Source organism: Microcebus murinus, chromosome 19, assembly GCF_040939455.1.
Source record: "Microcebus murinus isolate Inina chromosome 19, M.murinus_Inina_mat1.0, whole genome shotgun sequence".
In the NCBI taxonomy this organism is placed as follows: Eukaryota; Metazoa; Chordata; class Mammalia; order Primates; family Cheirogaleidae; genus Microcebus; species Microcebus murinus.
The window spans coordinates 38,280,401-38,300,323 of NC_134122.1; the positions used below are offsets into that span (position 1 = coordinate 38,280,401).

Sequence of the window (19,923 nt, forward strand, 5' to 3'; positions counted from 1 at the left end):
CTTGTTGACTCTTTAGTTGGGATACAGTTTAGCATAGGTCATAGGTTACTGCAGCTCTTCCCACGGTTGACTTGGCTTTGGAAAACACCTGGGTTTGATCCCACCTATGCTACTTTATGTCTTGTTTTCTTCTATGAAATAAAACTGATAATTCCAGCTAGTTGAGAGGGGAGGGTGTCAGGTCATGGAAATGCTTTGAGATAAATGTATTCTGAGCTTGGGCAAGTCGTGCAACTCTGTAGGGCCTCCATTTCCGAAGGGATTTGACGAATTGAGTTTTCCCAACACTGACGTGCAAAGATTCCTCGCACTTGGGGGTCCACGTCCAGGCTGGGTGGTTACAAATCTCTGAACAGTCCATTTTCCCGCCTTTTCCGCGCCCAGCAGCAGCCTTCCCTTACCCTTCCCAGCGACTACCCTGCACGCAGGCGCAGATCTCGCCGCTCGCCGTTTCTTTCCTTCCACCCGCGCCCCTTCAAAGCTTCCCCTAGCAACAAGCTCGGGCCAGCGCATGCGCCGCAGTTCTTTCCTCTGCCAGTCGTCGGACCGAGCGCTGGGCTCCTCCCGGTGCAAGCCTAGCCCTTGTCCCCGCCCCTTCCCACCCAGGGTCCGCGTGGCGGGGCGCGCGCGCACTAGGGCTCGGTAGCAGCCCGTCTTCGGAGCCGGGGCAGTAAGGAGAGAGGGCGGGGCTGTTTCCTTTGGGGCCCCGCCCCCTTTTGCCCGGCATACCTACAGCGCTTGCGCGCTCCCGCCCGGTCTCCATCTTGGAATTGGGAGGAAGAGGGAGAGGGAGACCGGGACGAGACCGGGGCTGTGGTGCGGAGAGAGGCTGAGACGGAAGAGAAGGGAGGGAGAGAGGGCGAGGGGACCGTTAGCAGCGCTTTAGTTACAATCTTTCAGCTATTCTCGGAAGAGAGAAGGGGAAAGGGAGGAGGCCAGGGCGGGAGTGGGGGCTGTCACCCTCAGACCCCGGCGTGAGAGGGGCTGTGTGGCCGGACGTCCTCGGGGTGGGCCCCCTGTCGGTGGCCGAAAACCTGGGGCTCAGGCCCCTGAGTCCCAAATTTCCGGGCTTTGCCCCTTGCTTCTCAGATACCCAGGTATCAGCCCTCATATTCCAGATATCCGGGACTCGGGTCCCAGCCTCTCTAAACCTGGGTCTCTGTTTCATAGAATTTCAAATCTCTGGGGTTCAGGCCCCTGCGTGCACCAGTATCCGGGGTTCATTCCCCAGGCATTCAAATATCGGGTTCAGTTTCTCGTTCAGATATACGGGGTTCAGACCCCACTATCAGCAATCCGGGATTCCGCAACTGTTGCCCTCGAGGAGAGGGAGGACTGGACCGCGAGGTCAGATCGGGTTGTTACCCCCTCCCCTCCAGGGGAGGCTTCCCGGGCCCGCCCCTCAAGAAGGGCGAAAGCCGAGGAAGAGGTGGCAAGGGGAAAGGTCTCCTTGCCCCTCTCCCTGCTTGGCAGAGCCGCTGGAGGACCCCAGGCGGAAGCGGAGGCGCTGGGGCACCATAGTGACCCCTACCAGGTGAGACACGGGGTGCAGGGGCGCGGGTCCCTGTGTCTAGCACTGAGAAGAAAGGGTACTCCTTTCTGAGAAGCTGGACCTGGGTAGGCCCTCTCAGGATGGGGAAGCCCAGCTGGGCCAGTGGTCAGCCTCTGGCTAGCCTTGCCTTCTGTTGCCAACCTCTTCCCCTTCCTCTTCCCTTTATGGTGTTTGGTTGATGGGAGACCTCAGGTGACAGGGTCTCTGATGTCACCAGGGGTCAAGTCCTAGGGTGCTTGAGCTAATCAGATGGGTTTACACCTTCTGGTCTTCCATGTTCACTTTGTCCCTCACAGCCCCCTCTTCTCTGTGATCATGTCCGTTTTTCCTGACTGGTCTGGGGTGTTGATTCCCATGCCTCTGTGTTCCATGATGGGTCTGCTTATCTGTTTTTCAGGCCTGGTCTGGTTGGGTTTCTTATCCTTGCAAGGATGTGTGTGTGTGTGTGTGTGTGTGTGTGTGTGTGTGTGTGTGTGTTTGGGGGTGCCTGGAAATATTATCCTCCAGCTACAGTTGTCTTCCAACCTCTTGTTGTGATGGTATAATCTCATACATTTGTCATGCAATTTATCTTTTACAAAGTACTTATACATCTATTCCCTCATGTGACATCTCCCCCTCCGTGTCCCCCATAGGTCCACTCTGTGGAGGCTCTTTTATTGGCATCTTCCCATTTTACAGTCAAGAACACTGAGGCCCAGAGAGGTTGCCCAAGGTCACACATTGGCAGAATCTGAATTCGAACCCAAGTCCTCAATCAGATATTTTCCCTGATCTATACTTTTTTTTTTTGGCATCTCTTTTCTTCTGAGCCTGGGCTTGGCCAGGGGTCCCTAGGTGAATGAGTTGGGGTAAGGTTTAAGAATTGAGATAAGATGAACTTCCTTTCCAGAGGGCTATACTCAAAGCTTTTCCTGATGGGAGGCTCTGTCTCCTGCCTCTGCCTCATGCATTTTTCTATCTACTGTGACCTTCATTTTTACCCCCATCCCAGACTTTGGCCTGGGTTCCCGAGAGGGCTCTCTCTTCTGACAAATGATAGCCATTGTGGTGTCTTTTAACAGTTAAAGCCAAGCTGTTGGGGTAGGATGACCCCCAAAAGATTAAAGCCTTTGGGGACCCTGGAGGCAGGGAAAGAAAAATCCATATGCTGAGTGTCTGCATAGTGTTCCTAAGTATGAGATCTCATTAAAATCGTACAACAGCCTCATGCTGTAATCCATTTTACCGAAGAGAAGACTAGGAAGTATAAGGAACTTATTCAAAGCCCTGTTGCTGTACCTTGCAGATGGGATATACTGGTAACATAGCTTAATGACAGATAAATTTGGGTTTCCTCATCTGCAGAATGGAGATAACATTTTCCGTTTTAGCAGGTGGTTATGATTTAGCATAAACTTTGGTAATTGTTCAGTTGTTTGTTATTGTGAGGAAGGGGACGTGTGTCATGTTTTGCCAATGGCTGGTACCACTTCCATGTTGCCTGGGGTCCTTGGTTGGCATTCTTCTGCCCAGAGCTGGTAAAGAGGTCAGGAAGATTCCTTTGGCAGGTTGTGAGCACCTGCCTTTGTGTGTGGGTGTGTGGTGAAGGGTGCTTGGCTTGGTTGCTGGCAGGAGAAGGGAGAAAGGGGCCTGCTTTGAGCAGCCTGGGAGCTGCGGAGGGCTGAGCTGAGAGCAATCAATCAATCTCCCAGGCTATTCTGAGCTTTCTGCACCCTGGGGGCCCACTGGAGAGTCAGGCTCCCTTCTTGCCTTCCAGCTTCCAGTTGGGCTGAGGAGACGAAATTAACAACACAACAGGAAACAATACACGACAGAATATAATTACATGCTAAAATTGTTAGGTGCTTTTAAGTAGCTAGAACGCTGCCCTGGGAGTCCAGCTCTGCTGAAGGCTCCTTTGTGTCAAAATTCAGGCAGGTGCTCAGGCAGGAGCCTGTCCTGGAATCCACTTGAGGATCCTGTTCTGATACCCTGCGGGAACTTTCCAGGATGTTTAGGTGCTCTAGGAGCTCTTCCCAAGGGCTGGAGTGGTCAAGGGTGGCTTCCTGGAGGGGGGCTGAACTTGGGGTGATGAGCTGAGAGAATAACGGGCACACAGGCCTGACTAAGGAGGGCAAGGTACTGTGTGCTCTGACTTTGGAAAAGTTGTTATTTTCCTCTATGTGCCTTAGTGACCTCATCTGGGAAATGGTGGTCAGGATCTGCCCTGGTGTCTCATAGGGTTGTTCTGAAAGCATAGTGGTGAAGGACCAGCTTTGGGCAAGTCACTCAACCTTTCTGAGCCTGTATTCTTACCTGTAAAATAGGGATGATCATAATACTTGCCTCATAAGGTTGCAATGAGAATTGAATGAGAGATAATACACCTCAAGTACTTATTATACGTGTTCAATAAACATCATTTGTACACTGCAAATGTCCTGTACCTGTGCGTGATGCCTAACGCAATTGGATTGGACAAGTAAGACAGCCCAGACCACAGAGAGGCCCTCAAAGCCAGATGCCATTTATATCCCTGTCCTTCCCCATTCTGGATCTCCTCACTGCCAAAGTGTCCCTAGCCCTTTTCGAGAGTGAGTCTGTTGGCCCCTCTGAGCCAGTACCCACTTCTAACAATGGCCGGATTTCCACTGCCTCCGGCCTGGCCATTTCCTGTTCTCTTCCAGGGTGTGAGAAGTTGAGGGAGGAGGGGGCCTCAGCGCCAAGGGGAACAGGAAGGTGCCTGGAAATAGTTGGGGTATGGGACTTATGGGACAGGACACTTGGGGATCTGGAGTGCTGGCTGGGAGGCAGAATCTTTTACCCTTGAGGGGAGAAGTAGGGGTTATAGGGAAATGGGAAATTGTAGAAGGCTGAGGGGAGTGGTGAGGATGCTTAGCTTCCCAGAATCTTCCTAGCAGTTTTAGGAACTCTAGGGACCTGGCCCCCGTGATCTAGTTGCCAGGGCAACTTCATTTTTTTGAGCTTTGATGTTGTTTCTAATCTCCCCCTGCCCTTCCTCAGCAGTGCCTCCCCCTCATTAGGGAATGAGGGGAGAAGAAGGCAGAAACTTGAGAGGTCCCTTCCTCTCTCTGAGGGCCCAATCCTTGCTCTAAGGGTCCCATCTCCATTCCCTAGGCCAGGCCCCACTCTAAGGGCCCCCGGGGGCCACCATGCCAGCTGGGGGCCGGGCCGGGAGCCTGAAGGACCCTGATGTGGCTGAGCTCTTCTTCAAGGATGACCCTGAGAAGCTCTTCTCTGACCTCCGGGAAATTGGCCATGGCAGCTTTGGAGCTGTGTACTTTGTGAGTTGGGTCTTGGGGGATGAAGTAGGGGTGGGGACTCTACTGTTACCCCTGTGGACCTCCAGACAGCCCTTCTACACTACTCTACCATATTAGCTTTTCCTGCCTTTCCTCCTGGGCCAGCAAGTCTTCCCACTGGAGTGGGAAGGCTCTCACTACCTTCACCACCTCTGGTCTGGTCCTCTAGGCCCGGGATGTCCGGAATAGCGAGGTGGTGGCCATCAAGAAGATGTCCTATAGCGGGAAGCAATCAAATGAGGTGGGTCAGGCTCAGTAAGACCAGGTTGGGAGGGGTACAGGGGCACCCAGTCCCAAGATACAGGCTGGGTAACCTTCCTCCTACCTTGATCTCCTCCTAGAAATGGCAAGACATCATCAAGGAGGTGCGGTTCTTACAGAAGCTCCGGCATCCCAACACCATTCAGTACCGGGGCTGTTACCTGAGGGAGCACACGGCTTGGGTGAGCTGGCCCCTCAGCCAGTCCTGTCCTTATCCTGGTCCAGTCTCTTAATTGGGCCCTGCTCAGGGTGCCACTGTGGGATTCTGGGAAGGAGGAAGTCTCTCTTGACTGCTTTAGTCTTAGGCAAACCCACGAGCAGCAATGTCAGTCTAGCAGAGGCTGACTCAAAGAGTGATGCAGACTTTTAGAGGCAGAAAGGGCACATGGGGTGGAGGAGGTGGAGAATGAATGGGACTTTGAAGGGATTCAGGTGGAGTGGTGGTGTCTTGGGCTCTTTCTAGGAGGGGCCCTGGCCCCAGGGACTTTCCTATGATCCTCTCACTTTCTCTAGTTGCCCTTCCTCCCTGTCTTTACCCTGGGGGAATTGCCTGAGTAGAGGATTGGCAAGGAAGCTCTGTTTTGAGTGTCTGCCCAAGGGAACTAGGCCAAGAATGGCCAGGATCTGCTGATCTCTGACCCTTGACCCTTCCTTAGCTGGTGATGGAGTATTGCCTGGGCTCAGCTTCTGACCTTCTGGAAGGTAAGTGACTCTTTGGCCAATAATTAGGAGAAGGGAGAAGAGCAGAGAAGCTATAGGGGAAGGGTTAAGGGGAGCTTATTCCATTTCCAGCGTTGGGCTCCCTCAGTTTGACGTTTTTCCTTCACTCCCCAGTGCACAAGAAGCCCCTTCAGGAGGTGGAGATTGCAGCTGTGACCCATGGGGCACTTCAGGGCCTGGCGTATCTGCACTCTCACAACATGATCCATAGGTACAAGCAGCATCGATGATGGCTGGGAGAGGGGTGCTCTCCACACCACTTTTCATTTAGCTGGGCTGTAGTCATCTTTGAAACTGTGCTAAAACTCCTACCTGGACTTCCTGAGACACGTCTCATCCCTGTACTTTGCCTCTGGCAGGGATGTGAAGGCTGGAAACATTCTGCTGTCAGAGCCAGGCTTGGTGAAGCTGGGAGACTTTGGCTCTGCGTCCATCATGGCACCTGCCAACTCCTTCGTGGGTACCCCATACTGGTGAGTGGAGAGAGCTCCCGGGATGTTGGTAGTAGGAGTTGCAGGATCTGGGCAAGTGATTAGCCTTTCTCTCCTGACCATTCTCTCAGGATGGCACCTGAGGTGATCCTGGCAATGGATGAGGGGCAGTACGATGGCAAAGTGGATGTCTGGTCCTTGGGGATAACCTGCATCGAGCTGGGTAAGGACATCCTTCTCTCTGCTCCTTCATCTCTTTCTTCTCCATTCTTTTGTGTTAACTGTTCCCAGACTCTCCCCTTCTCCATGGATCCCAGTCTCCAAGCTCCTGTCCATTTTGAGTATACCCTGGAGCCCCAATATAGGCAGCTGTGAAATCCTGCCAGCTCTTAGGCCTAAAGATTTTGTAGTATTCTTTTCTTCCTGTCCACTACCCTAACTCTAAATCTTTTTGGAATGTATACTGTGCGGGGTTCTGGGATTATAGCAGTGAATGAGAATCCTGCCCTCATGGAACTTAACATTCAAATTGTTGGGGAAACCAGCATGTTTTTCTCTGAATGTGATGAAAGCTGAATGGAGAGGTTACAGGAGCGGTACAAACATAAAACAAGGGACTTGACCTAGCTTAGGGGCTAAGGAAGGCCTCTTGGTAGCAGAGATATTTAAACAGACCCACAAGATAAATAACAGCTCTTTGAAGTACGTAGAGAAGAACATTCCAGACAGTACCGTATACAGAAGCCTGGAGGTAGGAGGAGGCCTGGGGAACTGAGAGTAGATTCTGTTGTTTGGAATGTAGCATGTAATGCAGTGTAGCAAGTGATGGAGCCAGAGGGTTAGGCTTGAGCAAGTTCATGAGACCTTGAGGTTTATGCCACAGTTCTCATGTCTGCCACCCTACACTATTGAAATAACTGATGAGGTAATGTTTGTAAGGCCTCCCACACAATGCTAAGCACAAAATAGCTGCCCAAGAAAGAGTTGCTGTTAGTTACTCTTTTCGACAACCTCCTATAGTGATCCTTCTTGCTGCCAGTGTCTTCTCCCTTCCAGCCTCTCTTGAGTACTGATGCCGGAGAGCTCTGCGTAAGCTCAGTGCTATTGTTTCACTCCCTACTCAGCCATCAGTCGCTCCCTGTTGCCTTCAAGACTGAAGTCATCCCCATCCTTCTTTACATCAGGCTAAAGTCTATGCTTCCTAAAGGCTGCCTCTCTCCTTCACGGGCTCCACCCCCTGAGTGTGTCATGAACTTTTCTACTCTCTTGCCTTGGCTTGTATTGCATCCTCTGCCCAAGGTCAGAGATTTGGACATGCCTTTTCCCTCCGTCTCCACAATCCACATAACCCGGGCCAGACAGGTGATGAAAATGTATGAAGCAGGCCAAGTATAAGAAAAAGCTAGATTTGTCCATTTTACTCCTAGGTCTTAACAGAGATAGGGAAACAGAGAAATATTTCTCTACTACTGAAAAAAAAAACAAACATCAAGCCTGATTATAAATGGCAACTGATACTCAGAGAAGCAATATGGAGGAGGCTTTGGCAAACTGGAGATTGCTGCTCCCATATGAAGAGGGCAGCTATTGCTTAGTTCCAGCCCGTTATCATATATAAAGTGTAGATGCCATTTCACTGCATCTAATTTTTAAAGAGAAACTGGAACTTTGGATTATTATTTGATTATTATTATTGGCAATTTTTAAAAATCACATAAGACACTTATGTCTTATGTCTGGGGCACAAGGGACTCTGGCCTCACAACTTCTAATCTAAGGCCTAGCTCTAGTATCCCTTTTTACAAAAGACTTTCCGTGAATTCCCTGCCCATGGACATGCTTGAAGCCCCACCTCACACTCTCAACTTCCCATTCATTTACCTGTCTCCCTCTTTGCCAGTTAACACTTTGAATTTGATGTTACTTTTTCAGTCCTATTTAATCTCTTTTAGACTGGAAGTTCCTTGAGGGGAGGGCCTGATTCTTGTTTTATCTTCCCTTAATACTTGCTCTCATTTGGCACCTAACAAGTATTAGTTGGGCTGATATCTGAATATGCTTCCTCTGCGTTCCTATGCCTTCTTCTTTGGTGCTTTTGCATATATTATGTTCTTCGATTCCTATTTCACCTGTGTACATTGTGGACAGGATGGGTGATGTATTTTACAGAGAAGGGGATTAATTGAGACTCAGGGGGATTATTGTTCAAGGTCATGTGGCGAGAAAGTCAGGGAGCTAGAGTTTTGAATTCAGGCCATTTCAGTTCCATTCCAGTCTCCTCTGCCCACCTGCCATCCTCTCATCATCTCTTCTTCAACCTTTCTCTGTAGCGGAACGGAAACCACCGCTGTTTAACATGAATGCGATGAGTGCCTTATACCACATTGCACAGAACGAGTCCCCCGTGCTCCAGTCAGGACACTGGTGAGGACTGGGATTCCTGGGCCCAGGGGTTAGGCCGTGGGCTAAGGCTGCCTGGCTCATTCTCTCCCCATCCGTCTCCCACCTTCCCATGACTTCCAGGTCTGAGTACTTCCGGAATTTTGTTGACTCCTGTCTTCAGAAAATCCCTCAAGACAGACCAACCTCAGAGGTTCTTCTGAAGGTGAGAGCTCACTGGCCTAGCATTCTCCTAGAACTATAGCTTGTTAGAACCACAAGAAATCCCCCAGTGAAACCAGTGGTTCCCAATTTCTCCTCCACCAAGAGTTTCATTTATAAATGCCCATCCCCATCCCCAATGCCCAGTGGACTCTGTGTTTTGCAAAGTTTGTCTAACCAGACTGCCTTAATTTTTTAAGTAATAATTTGTTTTCCTATTTTTTATTAATCAAAGATGTATATAATTGCCAGCCAGAGCTTCTGGTCAGCTTGCGATAACCAGGGTTACTACACTGATCTGATGTAATTCAAGCCAAAAAGCCTGTGTAGCCTTATCTTGGGTAAATGTATTATTTCCCTTAGGTGTTTTTTGAGTTGTCAAAAGTAGAGGGGCCCCATTCCCTTTACAGATCCATGGGGGCCTAAGGATCCCTAGTTGGGAACTTAGATTATCTAGTTTGACCTACTTGTTTTATAATTGTAGAATACCTCATGAGGCCCAAAGAGACCTCCTGACATGTCCAAGATCACATAGCACTTTGGTAGAGGAGCTGGACTAGAATCCAGATCTCCTGACTGTTCTTGCCTGTCAGCCATGCATGGAGGAACAAGAGTCTGTCTAGGGAAGTAGAGACTGGGTGGTAGAGAAAATGACTGTGGGAGGAGGGTTTGGGACAAGGCCAGCATCAACCCATGGTGGGTGTGGGCCCCAGGGGAGGGCCATGGGTTATGGGGGGAGCAGGAGGCAGCAGGCCTCAGTGTTCTCTTCCCCCAGCACCGCTTCGTGCTCCGGGAACGGCCACCCACAGTCATCATGGACCTGATCCAGAGGACCAAAGATGCTGTGCGGGAACTTGACAACTTGCAGTACCGCAAGATGAAGAAAATCCTGTTCCAAGAGGCGCCCAATGGCCCTGGTGCTGAGGCCCCAGAGGAGGAGGAGGTGACCCAGTTTGCCCTGCCACCCTATCCCCTGTGCTTTGCTGGTCTTCTAGCAAGCAGCTGCTTGGCCCCCCTTCCCACCCCTGCTAACACCCTCTGTCTCCTTGTGCTACCTCTATGCGTACACCCCCAGTTTTTCCCCCTTCCCTGTCCAACAGCCCATGGCCTGTTCACAGGAGGCAGAGCCCTACATGCACCGGGCCGGGACTCTGACCAGTCTAGAGAGTAGCCACTCAGTGCCCAGCATGTCCATCAGCGCCTCCAGTCAGAGCAGCTCAGTCAACAGCCTAGCAGACAATGAGGAGGAAGAGGAGGAAGAAGAAGAGGAGGAGGAGGAAGAGGAAGGCCCTGAAGCCCGGGAAATGGCCATGATGCAGGAGGGGGAGCACACAGTCACCTCCCACAGCTCCATCATCCACCGACTGCCGGTATGCCGCTCATCCTGAGTGGGCCTGACACACGCATGGTCCAGCCTGAGCTCTTCTGCTCTGGAATCATCTGGGTTCCCTGTTCTCCCTCCCTAAGCATGACTGCTCCTCAAAGTCTGAATGGGTCACCTCAGGTACCTCCCTTTGGGCCCAGTAGCCTCTGATCCTTGGGCTTCGCTTCCACCTCCCCTCCCTCTAGGGCTCTGACAACCTATATGATGACCCCTACCAGCCAGAGATTACCCCAGGCCCTCTCCAGCCACCTGTAGCCCCAGCTCCAGCCTCTACCACATCTTCTGCCCGCCGCCGGGCCTACTGCCGCAACCGGGACCACTTTGCCACCATCCGTACTGCCTCCCTGGTGAGTGTGGGCTTCCTCACTTGGCCTGCTCGTCGTGTTTTTCTACCTAATCTGGATGTGCCAAACTGTGTTTCTAAGTCCAGAAATCATTTTCTCCCTATGACATAGGATGAAATCCAGATTCTACCCTAACTCTCTGTTGCTGGCTCCAGCATTCTTACCTCACCCATTCCCCTCCCTTTTCCCAACAGACTGCTTTGGTCACATTTCCCAGTCTGGGTGTTCCTAGCTTGGCAAACTCTTCCTCCATTTCTGTGTCCTGGCTTAACTAACGTCTCCTGAGATGCCTTCCCTGGCTCCTCTGGCCTGTCAGGTGCTTCACATCCCTACACACAAGCGCATCCAGCCCTGTGCTGGCTGCTCCTGAACAGCAGCATGCTTTGCTGGATTCTGTGCCCCAGAGAGCAGGGATGGTCTTTAAGCACCTGCCTCATGCCAGTGATTAGCTGTCAGGTCCCTACATATGTCTGTGTTTAATCCTTCCAGCTACTCTGGGAGGAAGAGGGTAGGCTCCCATTTGAGAGATGAGGCAGCTGTGGCTCAGCGGGCCTGCTTGCCCAAGGCACTTACCCAAGTGCCTTTGTGGTCCTCAGCTTCTGTAAGCAGGCCCTGAGTCCTCTCCTAAAATCAAGTCATGGCAATCTTTACTCAGTTCACAGGAAAAAGTGGTTAGGCTTTTCATAAAAATAGTTTTTCATCCATGCTTTTAATAAATGCTTCAGATCACATTCATGCCTAGCTGTATTTGAGCACCCTTAGAGGCCACTGGTTAGGTCTGGTGTATTCTGGCAGCCTCTGCTTGTGGCTGGTTGTTGTGCTAGGACAACTCTTCAGATCCTGTGCTTGGTGCTTTCTGGTACTGTACAGAGAGGTCTGTGACTTCCAGGGGGTTGGCCACTTGGAGTAGGTTGAGAGCCACTGAGAGAGCCAGTTGAGAATGGGACTTGAAATCATACTTTGGATGAAGATGTCCAGGCCCAGCGTTTTTATTATTTTAGCATCTCATGGCCCATATCCCAGCACAGTCCCTGGGTGTAATAGGCCCACTGTGTTTGCTGAAAGGGAAGGAAGCAAGGAATGTTCTATATACTATTAGATATTTATTAAATGTAGCTCCACTGCCCCCTGCGAGGAGGTATTATTGCCCCATTTAAAAGATGAGGGAACTGATGCTTTGAGAAGTTAACTTGCTTGAGATCACATGGTTAAGTGGCAAAGCTGAGATTTGACCCCAGGTCTGTCTGGTTTACTCTTTGAACTAATCTGTATTGTTCCTGCTTTTGTGTAGGCCCTGTGCTCCCCACCTTTTATCATCTCATTCGATGACACCAACCTGTGAAGTAGATAATATCTCCATTATCCAGTTGAGGAAACAGGCTCAGAGAGGTTAAGTGTGAGGAAGGTACTAAGTGAGAATGAAAGCTATGAATCTACAACCCATAGAGCACAAAGACCATCTATGTTAATAAAATGGGGGCCAGGGCTGAGCCCCATTTCTCATCCTCTCTCCCACCCCAGGTCAGCCGTCAGATCCAGGAGCACGAGCAGGACTCAGCACTACGGGAGCAGCTGAGTGGCTATAAGCGGATGCGACGACAGCACCAGAAGCAGCTGCTGGCCCTGGAGTCACGGCTGAGGGGTGAGCGTGAGGAGCACAGTGCACGGCTGCAGCGAGAGCTCGAGGCACAGCGGGCTGGCTTTGGAGCTGAAGCAGAAAAGCTGGCACGGCGGCACCAGGCCATTGGTGAGAAGGAGGCACGAGCTGCCCAGGCCGAGGAACGGAAGTTCCAGCAGCACATCCTCGGGCAGCAGAAGAAGGAGCTGGCTGCCCTGCTGGAGGCACAGAAGCGGACCTACAAACTGCGGAAGGAGCAGCTGAAGGAGGTGGGCTAGGGCTGTGTGGAATGTGGGGCTGATGGTGGGCAAGGCAGGCTCTGACCCTGCTCCCCACTGCCCTCGCGCAGGAGCTCCAGGAGAACCCCAGCACGCCCAAGCGGGAGAAGGCTGAGTGGCTTCTGCGGCAAAAGGAGCAGCTACAGCAGTGCCAGGCAGAGGAGGAGGCAGGGCTGCTGCGGCGGCAACGCCAATACTTTGAGCTGCAGTGTCGCCAGTACAAGCGCAAGATGCTGCTGGCTCGGCATAGCCTTGACCAGGACCTGCTGCGAGAGGTAGGCTGCCCCGTCCACTCTTCCTGTCTCTGCTCACTCATGGTCCCAAGCACCTACCCTTTTCCATTTGCCTCATTGTGTCATCTTTCCCCTCTGCCCTAGTGTGTTACGGCTCAGCTTCTCTTCAATACCCTTTTTGCTTCCCATCCCCAGTAGACCCTGCTAGAATATCTTCAGGCCTCTTGTTCCCAAGTCAGCCAAGAGCCTGGTTCCCTTACACTCCTAATTTCCTCTCCACCTCACCCGATCCCCAGCTTGCTCTGCCAAGGAGTCCTGGGCTCTCACTTCTTGGACACCAACAAGCCTCCCTGACCAGGCCCTGGGCCCTGCTTCCTTTCTGCCTCAGGACTTGAATAAGAAACAGACACAGAAGGACTTGGAGTGTGCATTGCTGCTTCGGCAGCATGAGGCTACACGGGAGCTGGAGCTACGGCAGCTCCAGGCTGTACAGCGCACACGGGCTGAGCTCACCCGCCTGCAGCACCAGACAGAGCTGGGCAACCAGCTGGAGTACAACAAGCGGCGTGAGCAAGAGTTGCGGCAGAAGCACGCGGCCCAGGTTCGCCAGCAGCCCAAGAGCCTCAAAGTACGTGCAGGCCAGAGCCCCCCGGGCCTCCCGCTCCCCATTCCTGGGGCTCTGGGACCACCCAGCACAGGCACCCCTAGAGAAGAGCAGCCCTGCTCACCTGGCCAGGAGGCAGTCCTGGACCAAAGAATGCTGGGAGATGAGGAGGAAGCAGTTCCAGAGAGAAGGATTCTGGGAAAGGAAGGGGCCACCTTGGAGCCAGAGGAGCAGAGGATTCTGGGGGAAGAATCAGGAGCTCCTAGTCACAGTCCACAAAAACATAGAAGTCTGGTTGATGAGGAAGTTTGGGGTGTACCTGAGGAGGAGATAGAGGAGTTTAGAGTCCCATCCCTGGCATCCCAAGAGAGGAACATTGTTGGCCAGGAGGAGGCCGGGACATGGAGGTTGTGGGAGAAGGAGGATGGGAACCTTCTGGATGAGGATTTTGAGCTTGGCTGGGTCCAGGGCCCAGGACTGACTCCAGTCCCTGAGGAGGAGGAGGAAGAGGAGGAGGGAGCTCCAGTTGGGACTCCTAGGGATCCTGGAGATGGCTGCCCCTCCCCAGATATCCCCCCTGAGCCCCCTCCAACACATCTGAGGCCCCCCGGCCCTGCTAGTCAGTTCCTTGGACTCCTGTACCATGTCCTCCTGGCTGGGCTCTCTTTTGCAGTGGGGTCCTCCTCTGGCCTCCTCCCCCTACTGTTGCTGCTACTGCTCCCACTGCTGGCAGCCCAGGGTGGGGGTGGCCTGCAGGCAGCACTGTTGGCCATTGAGGTGGGGCTGGTGGGCCTAGGGGCCTCCTACCTGCTTCTTTGTACAGCTCTGCACCTGCCCTCCCGTCTCTTCCTAGTCCTGGCGCAGGGCACTGCACTGGGGGCCGTCCTGGGCCTGAGCTGGCGCCGAGGCCTCGTGGGCGTGCCTCTGGGTCTTGGGGCTGCCTGGCTCCTAGCTTGGGCAGGCCTGGCTCTACCTCTGGCGGCTGTGGCAGCTGGGGGCAAGTGGGTGCAGCAGCAGGGCCCCCGGATACGCCGGGGCATCTCTCGACTCTGGTTGCGGATTCTGCTGCGCCTGTCGCCCATGGCCTTCCGGGCCCTTCAGGGCTGTGGGGCTGTGGGTGATCGGGGTCTGTTTGCACTCTACCCGAAAACCAACAAGGATGGCTTCCGCAGCCGCCTGCCTGTCCCTGGGCCCCGGCGGGGTAATGCCCGCACTGCCAAACACCCACTAGCCCTGTTGGTCAGAGTTTGGGCCCTGTGCAAGGGCTGGAACTGGCGCCTGGCACAGGCCAGCCAGGGTTTAGCCTCCCGCTTGCCCCCCTGGGCCATCCACACACTGGCCAGCTGGGGCCTGCTTCGAGGTGAACGGCCCAGCCGTATTCCCCGGCTGCTACCACGCAGCCAGCGCCGGTTAGGGCCCCCCGCTTCCCGCCAGCCACTGCCAGGGACTCTAGCTGGGCGGAGGTCCCGCACCCGCCAGTCCCGGGCCCTACCTCCCTGGAGGTAACTAATTCCAGCCCCAGCGCAAATCTAGAGCATTGAGCACTTTATCTCCCACGACTCAGTGAAGTTTCTCCAGTCCCCAGGCCCCCTCCTCCCTTTCACCCCTCCTTCCTCAGTATGCCCCTCCATCGCAAGCCCAGCCCTTTGGACTTCTAGACAGGCAGCCGCCTCCACCGTGGAGTCCAGAAGTCACACTTTGTGTTCTCCTGATGCTCGTCCCCCTAAGTTATTGCTGTTCTCCCCTGTGTGTGTGCTCATCCTCACCCTCATCGACTCAGGCCTGGGGCCAGGGGTGGTGGTGGGTGGGAAGAGTCATGTTTTTTTTCTCTTCTTTGATTTTGTTTTTCTGTCTCCCTTCCAACCTGTTCCCTTCCCCCTACCAAAAAAAAGAAAAAGACAAACACAAATAAAATATCTGAGCGGAACTGTACCTTTGGCCCAGGCTGCCTCTGTCTGCTTTGTCCTGCCACCTAGTCTCCCGGTATGCCCCAGTCTGACCCTTGGCCCCCAGCTCCATGACCTCCTCACCCCTTCCATGTTATCTCAGCCCCTCTCACTCCTCAGCCTCATCCTTTCTGCCTTCATAACTTCATTGCACCACGACTACCATCAGCTCTGGAGTCTGGGACCCTGTGGAGCTTCCACAGAACTTCTTGATCCCACAGTACCCTGTTTGTGGGTTCCTTAGGTTCCAGGCCCTTTGGTGTCCTTGTCCCCTGCCTTTTCTCCCAACCCATTCCCTACATAGTTCCCCTCTGGGAGCTGAATCAGTCTCCTGCATCAGGCATTACCCTAGGGTTGGGGGAGGGGACTGCAAACCTTTCACAATAGGGGGTGCTGAGCTTGGGGGGGGGCGGCCAGGCAGAGAGTGTGCAGGCCATGGGAACGGATTGGTTGTGGGCTTGGAGTGGGAGATGAGTGCGTAAGGGGCGGGCTGGAATGTGGATCTGGTCAGGGTGGCAGCTGCTGGCCTGTTGAACTTGTCAGGCCCTTTCCGGCCACTTTCTTTGCCCCTTTCCCTTCTGTGGCCCAAAACAGGCCAGCCCCTTATCCATTTCTCAGCTCAGTGCTTATCATTCCCTGTCTTCTTCCCTGAGGTGCTGGACCTGGGATTTCCTCTGTCTATCCTCGGTTGTGTTGCTTTCTTCTGTGGGTGTTTTGTGTGACTGGGTCTTCTTGCTCACTCTGTGCACATTCTTATATTTGCTCACATGCTTCTATCTTTAGGTCACATTTTCTCCCTCTTTGCCTGGTCAAAGCTTCTTTTGTGCACTTGATACTCTAAAGATTCTCAATTCTCTGTCCATTAACTCTGATGTTCTTTTTCATGGGTATTCCACCCAGTTCTGTGAACATGCTCTTGGATCGTGTCTTGTCTCCTCTGCATCTCTTGCCCATTGAAACCTTCCTGATCTCTCTCAACACGATCCCATCTCTCCATGTCTGTCTGTATACAGCTCCCCCCACCCCCTCTGTCTAACATGTTTTCTGTTTCTCTCCCTCTCCTTGTCTCTGCTTCTGTCTCCTCTCCTCTCTCTCTTCTCCCCTTTTCCCCTGGTGGTTCCTCCTCCTCCTCCTCTTCCTGCTCCTCCTCCTCTCCCCTGTCCCCATCTCCCCTTGATCCATCCACTGCATAGTCTAAGGAGCTGCAGATCAAGAAGCAGTTCCAGGAGACGTGTAAGATCCAGACTCGGCAGTACAAGGCTCTGCGGGCACACTTGCTGGAGACCACGCCCAAGGCTCAGCACAAGAGCCTCCTTAAGCGGCTCAAGGAAGAACAGACCCGCAAGCTGGCGATCTTGGCCGAGCAGTATGACCAGTCCATCTCAGAGATGCTCAGCTCACAGGCGGTGAGGCCTGGGGTCCAGGGAGGGAGCGCAGTGGAGGCTGGCCTCTGTATTTTCAGCTTAGTTATGGGCAGTGGGAGGTGGGGATTGTGGACAGAGCTAGAGCTTTTTATACTTGGGAAACTCAGATACTCCTTCACTGTTAGTATTCTTCTCAGTGGTTTTATTATTTTGGATTCTCTGCAATGGTTCTATTACTTCTCTTACTGTTTTCTTAAGATCTAGACAAAGCCATCCTGCCTACTCTATTAAAAGCCACCAAGGAAAAGAGTGGCTATTATTTTTTCCTGGGCCTTAGTTTAATGCATGAACAGGGAGCAAATTTAAAATGAGTGTGGCCCTCAGGCCAATTTACTTTGACTTCTGAATGGATTATTGAAGTTGTTGTTCTGAAAAGTTGGGCAGGCATGGCCAACCCGTAATCCTAGCACTTTAGGAGGCCAAAGCAAGAGGACTCCTTGAGCCCAGGAGTTTGAGACTAGCCTGGGCAACATAGTGAGACCCCATCTCTACAAAAAATAGAAAAATTAGCCAGGCTTGTGACGTGTTCCTATAGTCCCACCTATTCCGGAGGATGAGGCAGGAGGATCTCTTGAACCCAGGAGTTTAAGGTTGCAGTGAGCTGTTATGATGCCACTGCACTCTAGCCTGTGTGACAGCAAGGACCTATCTCAAAAAAAAAAAAAAAAAAAAAAATCACATATAATACTAGAGTGAGCCAGTTAAAATGTACATAGGATAGAAAGAGTGAAAGTGCCCCATTGCTGATCATTCTGTCACTTAGTGCCCCATTGCTGATCATTCTGTCACTTAGTCCCGCCTCTCAGAGGTAACTTGTTAATAATTAACTGTATTTTAGATTTTTTCCAATGCATATTTTAAAAAGTATATAAAAATTTTAAACACAAATGGAATCATACTTTACATACTATTCTCTAACTTCTTTTTTCCACTTAATATTTCTTAGACATCTTTCCATATCAGTACACATACCTCATTTTTTTTACAGCATAGAATTTTCCATGATATGGTTGTACCATAATTTATTTAACCCATCCCTTATTGGTGGACATTTAGGTTGTTTCCAGTATTTTGCTATCACAACGCTTCCGTGAGCACCTCGAGCACATGTGCAAGTATACCTGGGGGATAGATTCCTGCAGTGTAATTGCTGTGCCACAGGGTATGACCATCTTCCATTCTGGTAGATGTTGAGACTGCTGCTTCTTGAAACCTTAGGGCCCAGGCCTACCTGGGGCTGGGGAGGATTGTGGGGATCAGGGAGGAGATCCCTAAAACCTAACCTTCCTGTCCTCCAGCTGCGGCTTGATGAGACCCAGGAAGCAGAGTTCCAGGCCCTTCGACAGCAGCTTCAACAGGAGCTGGAGCTGCTTAACGCTTACCAGAGCAAGATCAAGATCCGCACAGAGAGTCAGCATGAGCGGGAGCTACGAGAGCTAGAGCAGAGAGTAGCTCTGAGGCGGGCACTGCTGGAGCAGCGGGTAAGGGGTTCAGCCTCCAGGACTGGGTAGGGAGGGCAGGCTACCTGCCCCAGACACTCTGACCTCTGTTCTGGGTACTCCAGGTGGAAGAAGAGTTGCTGGCCCTGCAGACCGGACGCTCCGAGCGAATCCGGAGTCTGCTTGAGAGGCAGGCCCGTGAGATCGAGGCCTTTGATGCTGAGAGCATGAGGCTGGGCTTCTCCAGCATGGCACTGGGGGGCATCCCAGCTGAGGCTGCTGCCCAGGGCTATCCCGCTCCACCGCCTGCCCCTGCCTGGCCCTCCCGTCCTGTTCCTCGTTCAGGGGCACACTGGAGCCACGGCCCTCCTCCACCAGGCATGCCCCCCCCAGCCTGGCGTCAGCCATCTCTGCTGGCACCCCCAGGTCCCCCAAACTGGCTGGGGCCCCCAACACAGAGTGGAACACCCCGTGGTGGAGCTCTGCTGCTGCTAAGAAACAGCCCCCAGCCCCTGCGGCGGGCAGCCTCAGGGGGCAGTGGCAGTGAGAATGTGGGCCCACCTGCTGCCGCCATGCCAGGGCCTCTGAGCCGCAGCACCAGTGTTGCTTCCCACATCCTCAATGGTTCTTCCCACTTCTATTCCTGAAGTGCAGGGTAGATGAGCAATGAGTGGGGCAGGGGCAGGGATGGGTGGAGCCTACTGTCCTAGAGGCAGTAAGCTTGAGGCCCACCAAAGGGTAGGGGACAGGATATTGGCTCCAGCTCCCCTCAGACCTCCTCATCTCATGAGCTTCATGGGGCTGGCCAGTGGCCTAGGACCAGCTTGGGCATAGGTGCCTCAAGGCTGACTAGGAGCCCTGCCTCCCCACCATGGTGCCAGGGTCTCCCTCCATCACCGCCTGGGAAAAGAGGGAGATGTGCGTGTCAAATATTCATCTAGTCCCCTGGGGGAGGGGAAGGGTGGGTCTAGATATATTATATTCAGAGAATTATACTACCCTCACAGTGGGGCCATGGACTGGAGACAACATGGCCCCCAGACCTGGGACATGGCAGAACAGGTCTGGGGTCTGAGGCGGGACAATGGGAGAAGGCCTTCCTACAAAAGGAGGATCAGGATGGGGTCTTGGGGTCAGGATGCCTGGGTCTCTCCATTCCCCCGTTGCTGTCTGACGTCCTGTGCCGTCTTGTCCTTTATCTTTTTTTTTTTTTTTTTTAATTGGGATCAGGGCTGGGGCAGGGAAACAAGGGAAGGACCTTGGAAGGGGCTGCTCCTGGGTCTGGGGGCAGTCATGAGTGCCCCTCTCAGCTGTGGGGCTGGCACAGAGCCCCAGGGCAAGCTTTTAATAAACTGTTGGTTATTCTAACAGACTCCAGGACTCAACCTTTCTGTCTAAGGTGTGTATGAAGGAATGTTCAATGGCAAATGATAGTATTTTTTTTATAAAAAAATTTATTGGGATATATAACCGAAAATTTCAGTGCTTTTAATGACTTTGAGTGTGACCGGATCCAGGGCCTTAACAGAGGTCATCAACCGAACCTCATTTCCTGTGCTTTCCTTTGCTCTGGCTTCAAAGATTCTTAGACGGTTCATTTCACACACAGACCCCTGGCAGCTCCAAGCTTACACCTTACTAGCCACCTTCAAAAGCAAGAGTTCCTTCAGAGACCTGTAGTGACTTCATTGGCTGGATTGGTAGCCAGGGGCCTGGAGTGCTCTGATTGGTTAGTTGAATTTAGGACCTGTACCTACCACTTTAAGGCTGAAAGAGTCAGCTC

At 52.6% G+C, this 19,923-nt stretch overlaps 1 protein-coding gene across 3 annotated transcripts; it reads left to right on the forward strand.

Annotated features, from left to right (window-relative positions):
• Positions 1-745: 745 nt before the first annotated feature.
• On the forward strand, positions 746-19,512 carry TAOK2 (TAO kinase 2). 3 transcript variants are annotated; one of them, XM_075995437.1, is made up of 19 exons: positions 746-1,534; positions 4,673-4,839; positions 5,027-5,098; positions 5,199-5,300; positions 5,775-5,820; positions 5,953-6,049; positions 6,198-6,311; positions 6,401-6,492; positions 8,600-8,693; positions 8,793-8,874; positions 9,646-9,813; positions 9,989-10,240; positions 10,440-10,601; positions 12,120-12,485; positions 12,566-12,769; positions 13,116-13,355; positions 16,471-16,683; positions 18,000-18,182; positions 18,266-19,512. In XM_075995437.1, exons 2-19 carry the CDS (start codon positions 4,708-4,710, stop codon positions 18,785-18,787), a joined length of 3,141 nt encoding a protein of 1,046 aa, XP_075851552.1. In that variant the 5' UTR covers positions 746-1,534; positions 4,673-4,707; the 3' UTR covers positions 18,788-19,512. The 3 variants fall into 3 exon arrangements, 2 of the variants coding, with proteins under 2 accessions (XP_075851552.1, XP_075851551.1); XR_012913541.1 differs by lacking the exon at positions 18,266-19,512 and having other exon boundaries at positions 1,397-1,534; positions 16,471-17,863; positions 18,000-18,110; XM_075995436.1 differs by lacking the exons at positions 16,471-16,683; positions 18,000-18,182; positions 18,266-19,512 and having other exon boundaries at positions 1,397-1,534; positions 13,116-15,217.
• Positions 19,513-19,923: the final 411 nt, after the last annotated feature.

Coding starts and splice junctions, on each gene's coding strand:
- TAOK2 (XM_075995436.1), top strand. CDS start 4,708: ATGCCAGCTGGGGGCCGGGCCGGGAGCCTGAAGGACCCTGATGTGGCT. Junction 5,099..5,198: donor GCGGGAAGCAATCAAATGAG/GTGGGTCAGGCT, acceptor ATCTCCTCCTAG/AAATGGCAAGACATCATCAA. Junction 9,814..9,988: donor AGGCCCCAGAGGAGGAGGAG/GTGACCCAGTTT, acceptor GCCTGTTCACAG/GAGGCAGAGCCCTACATGCA.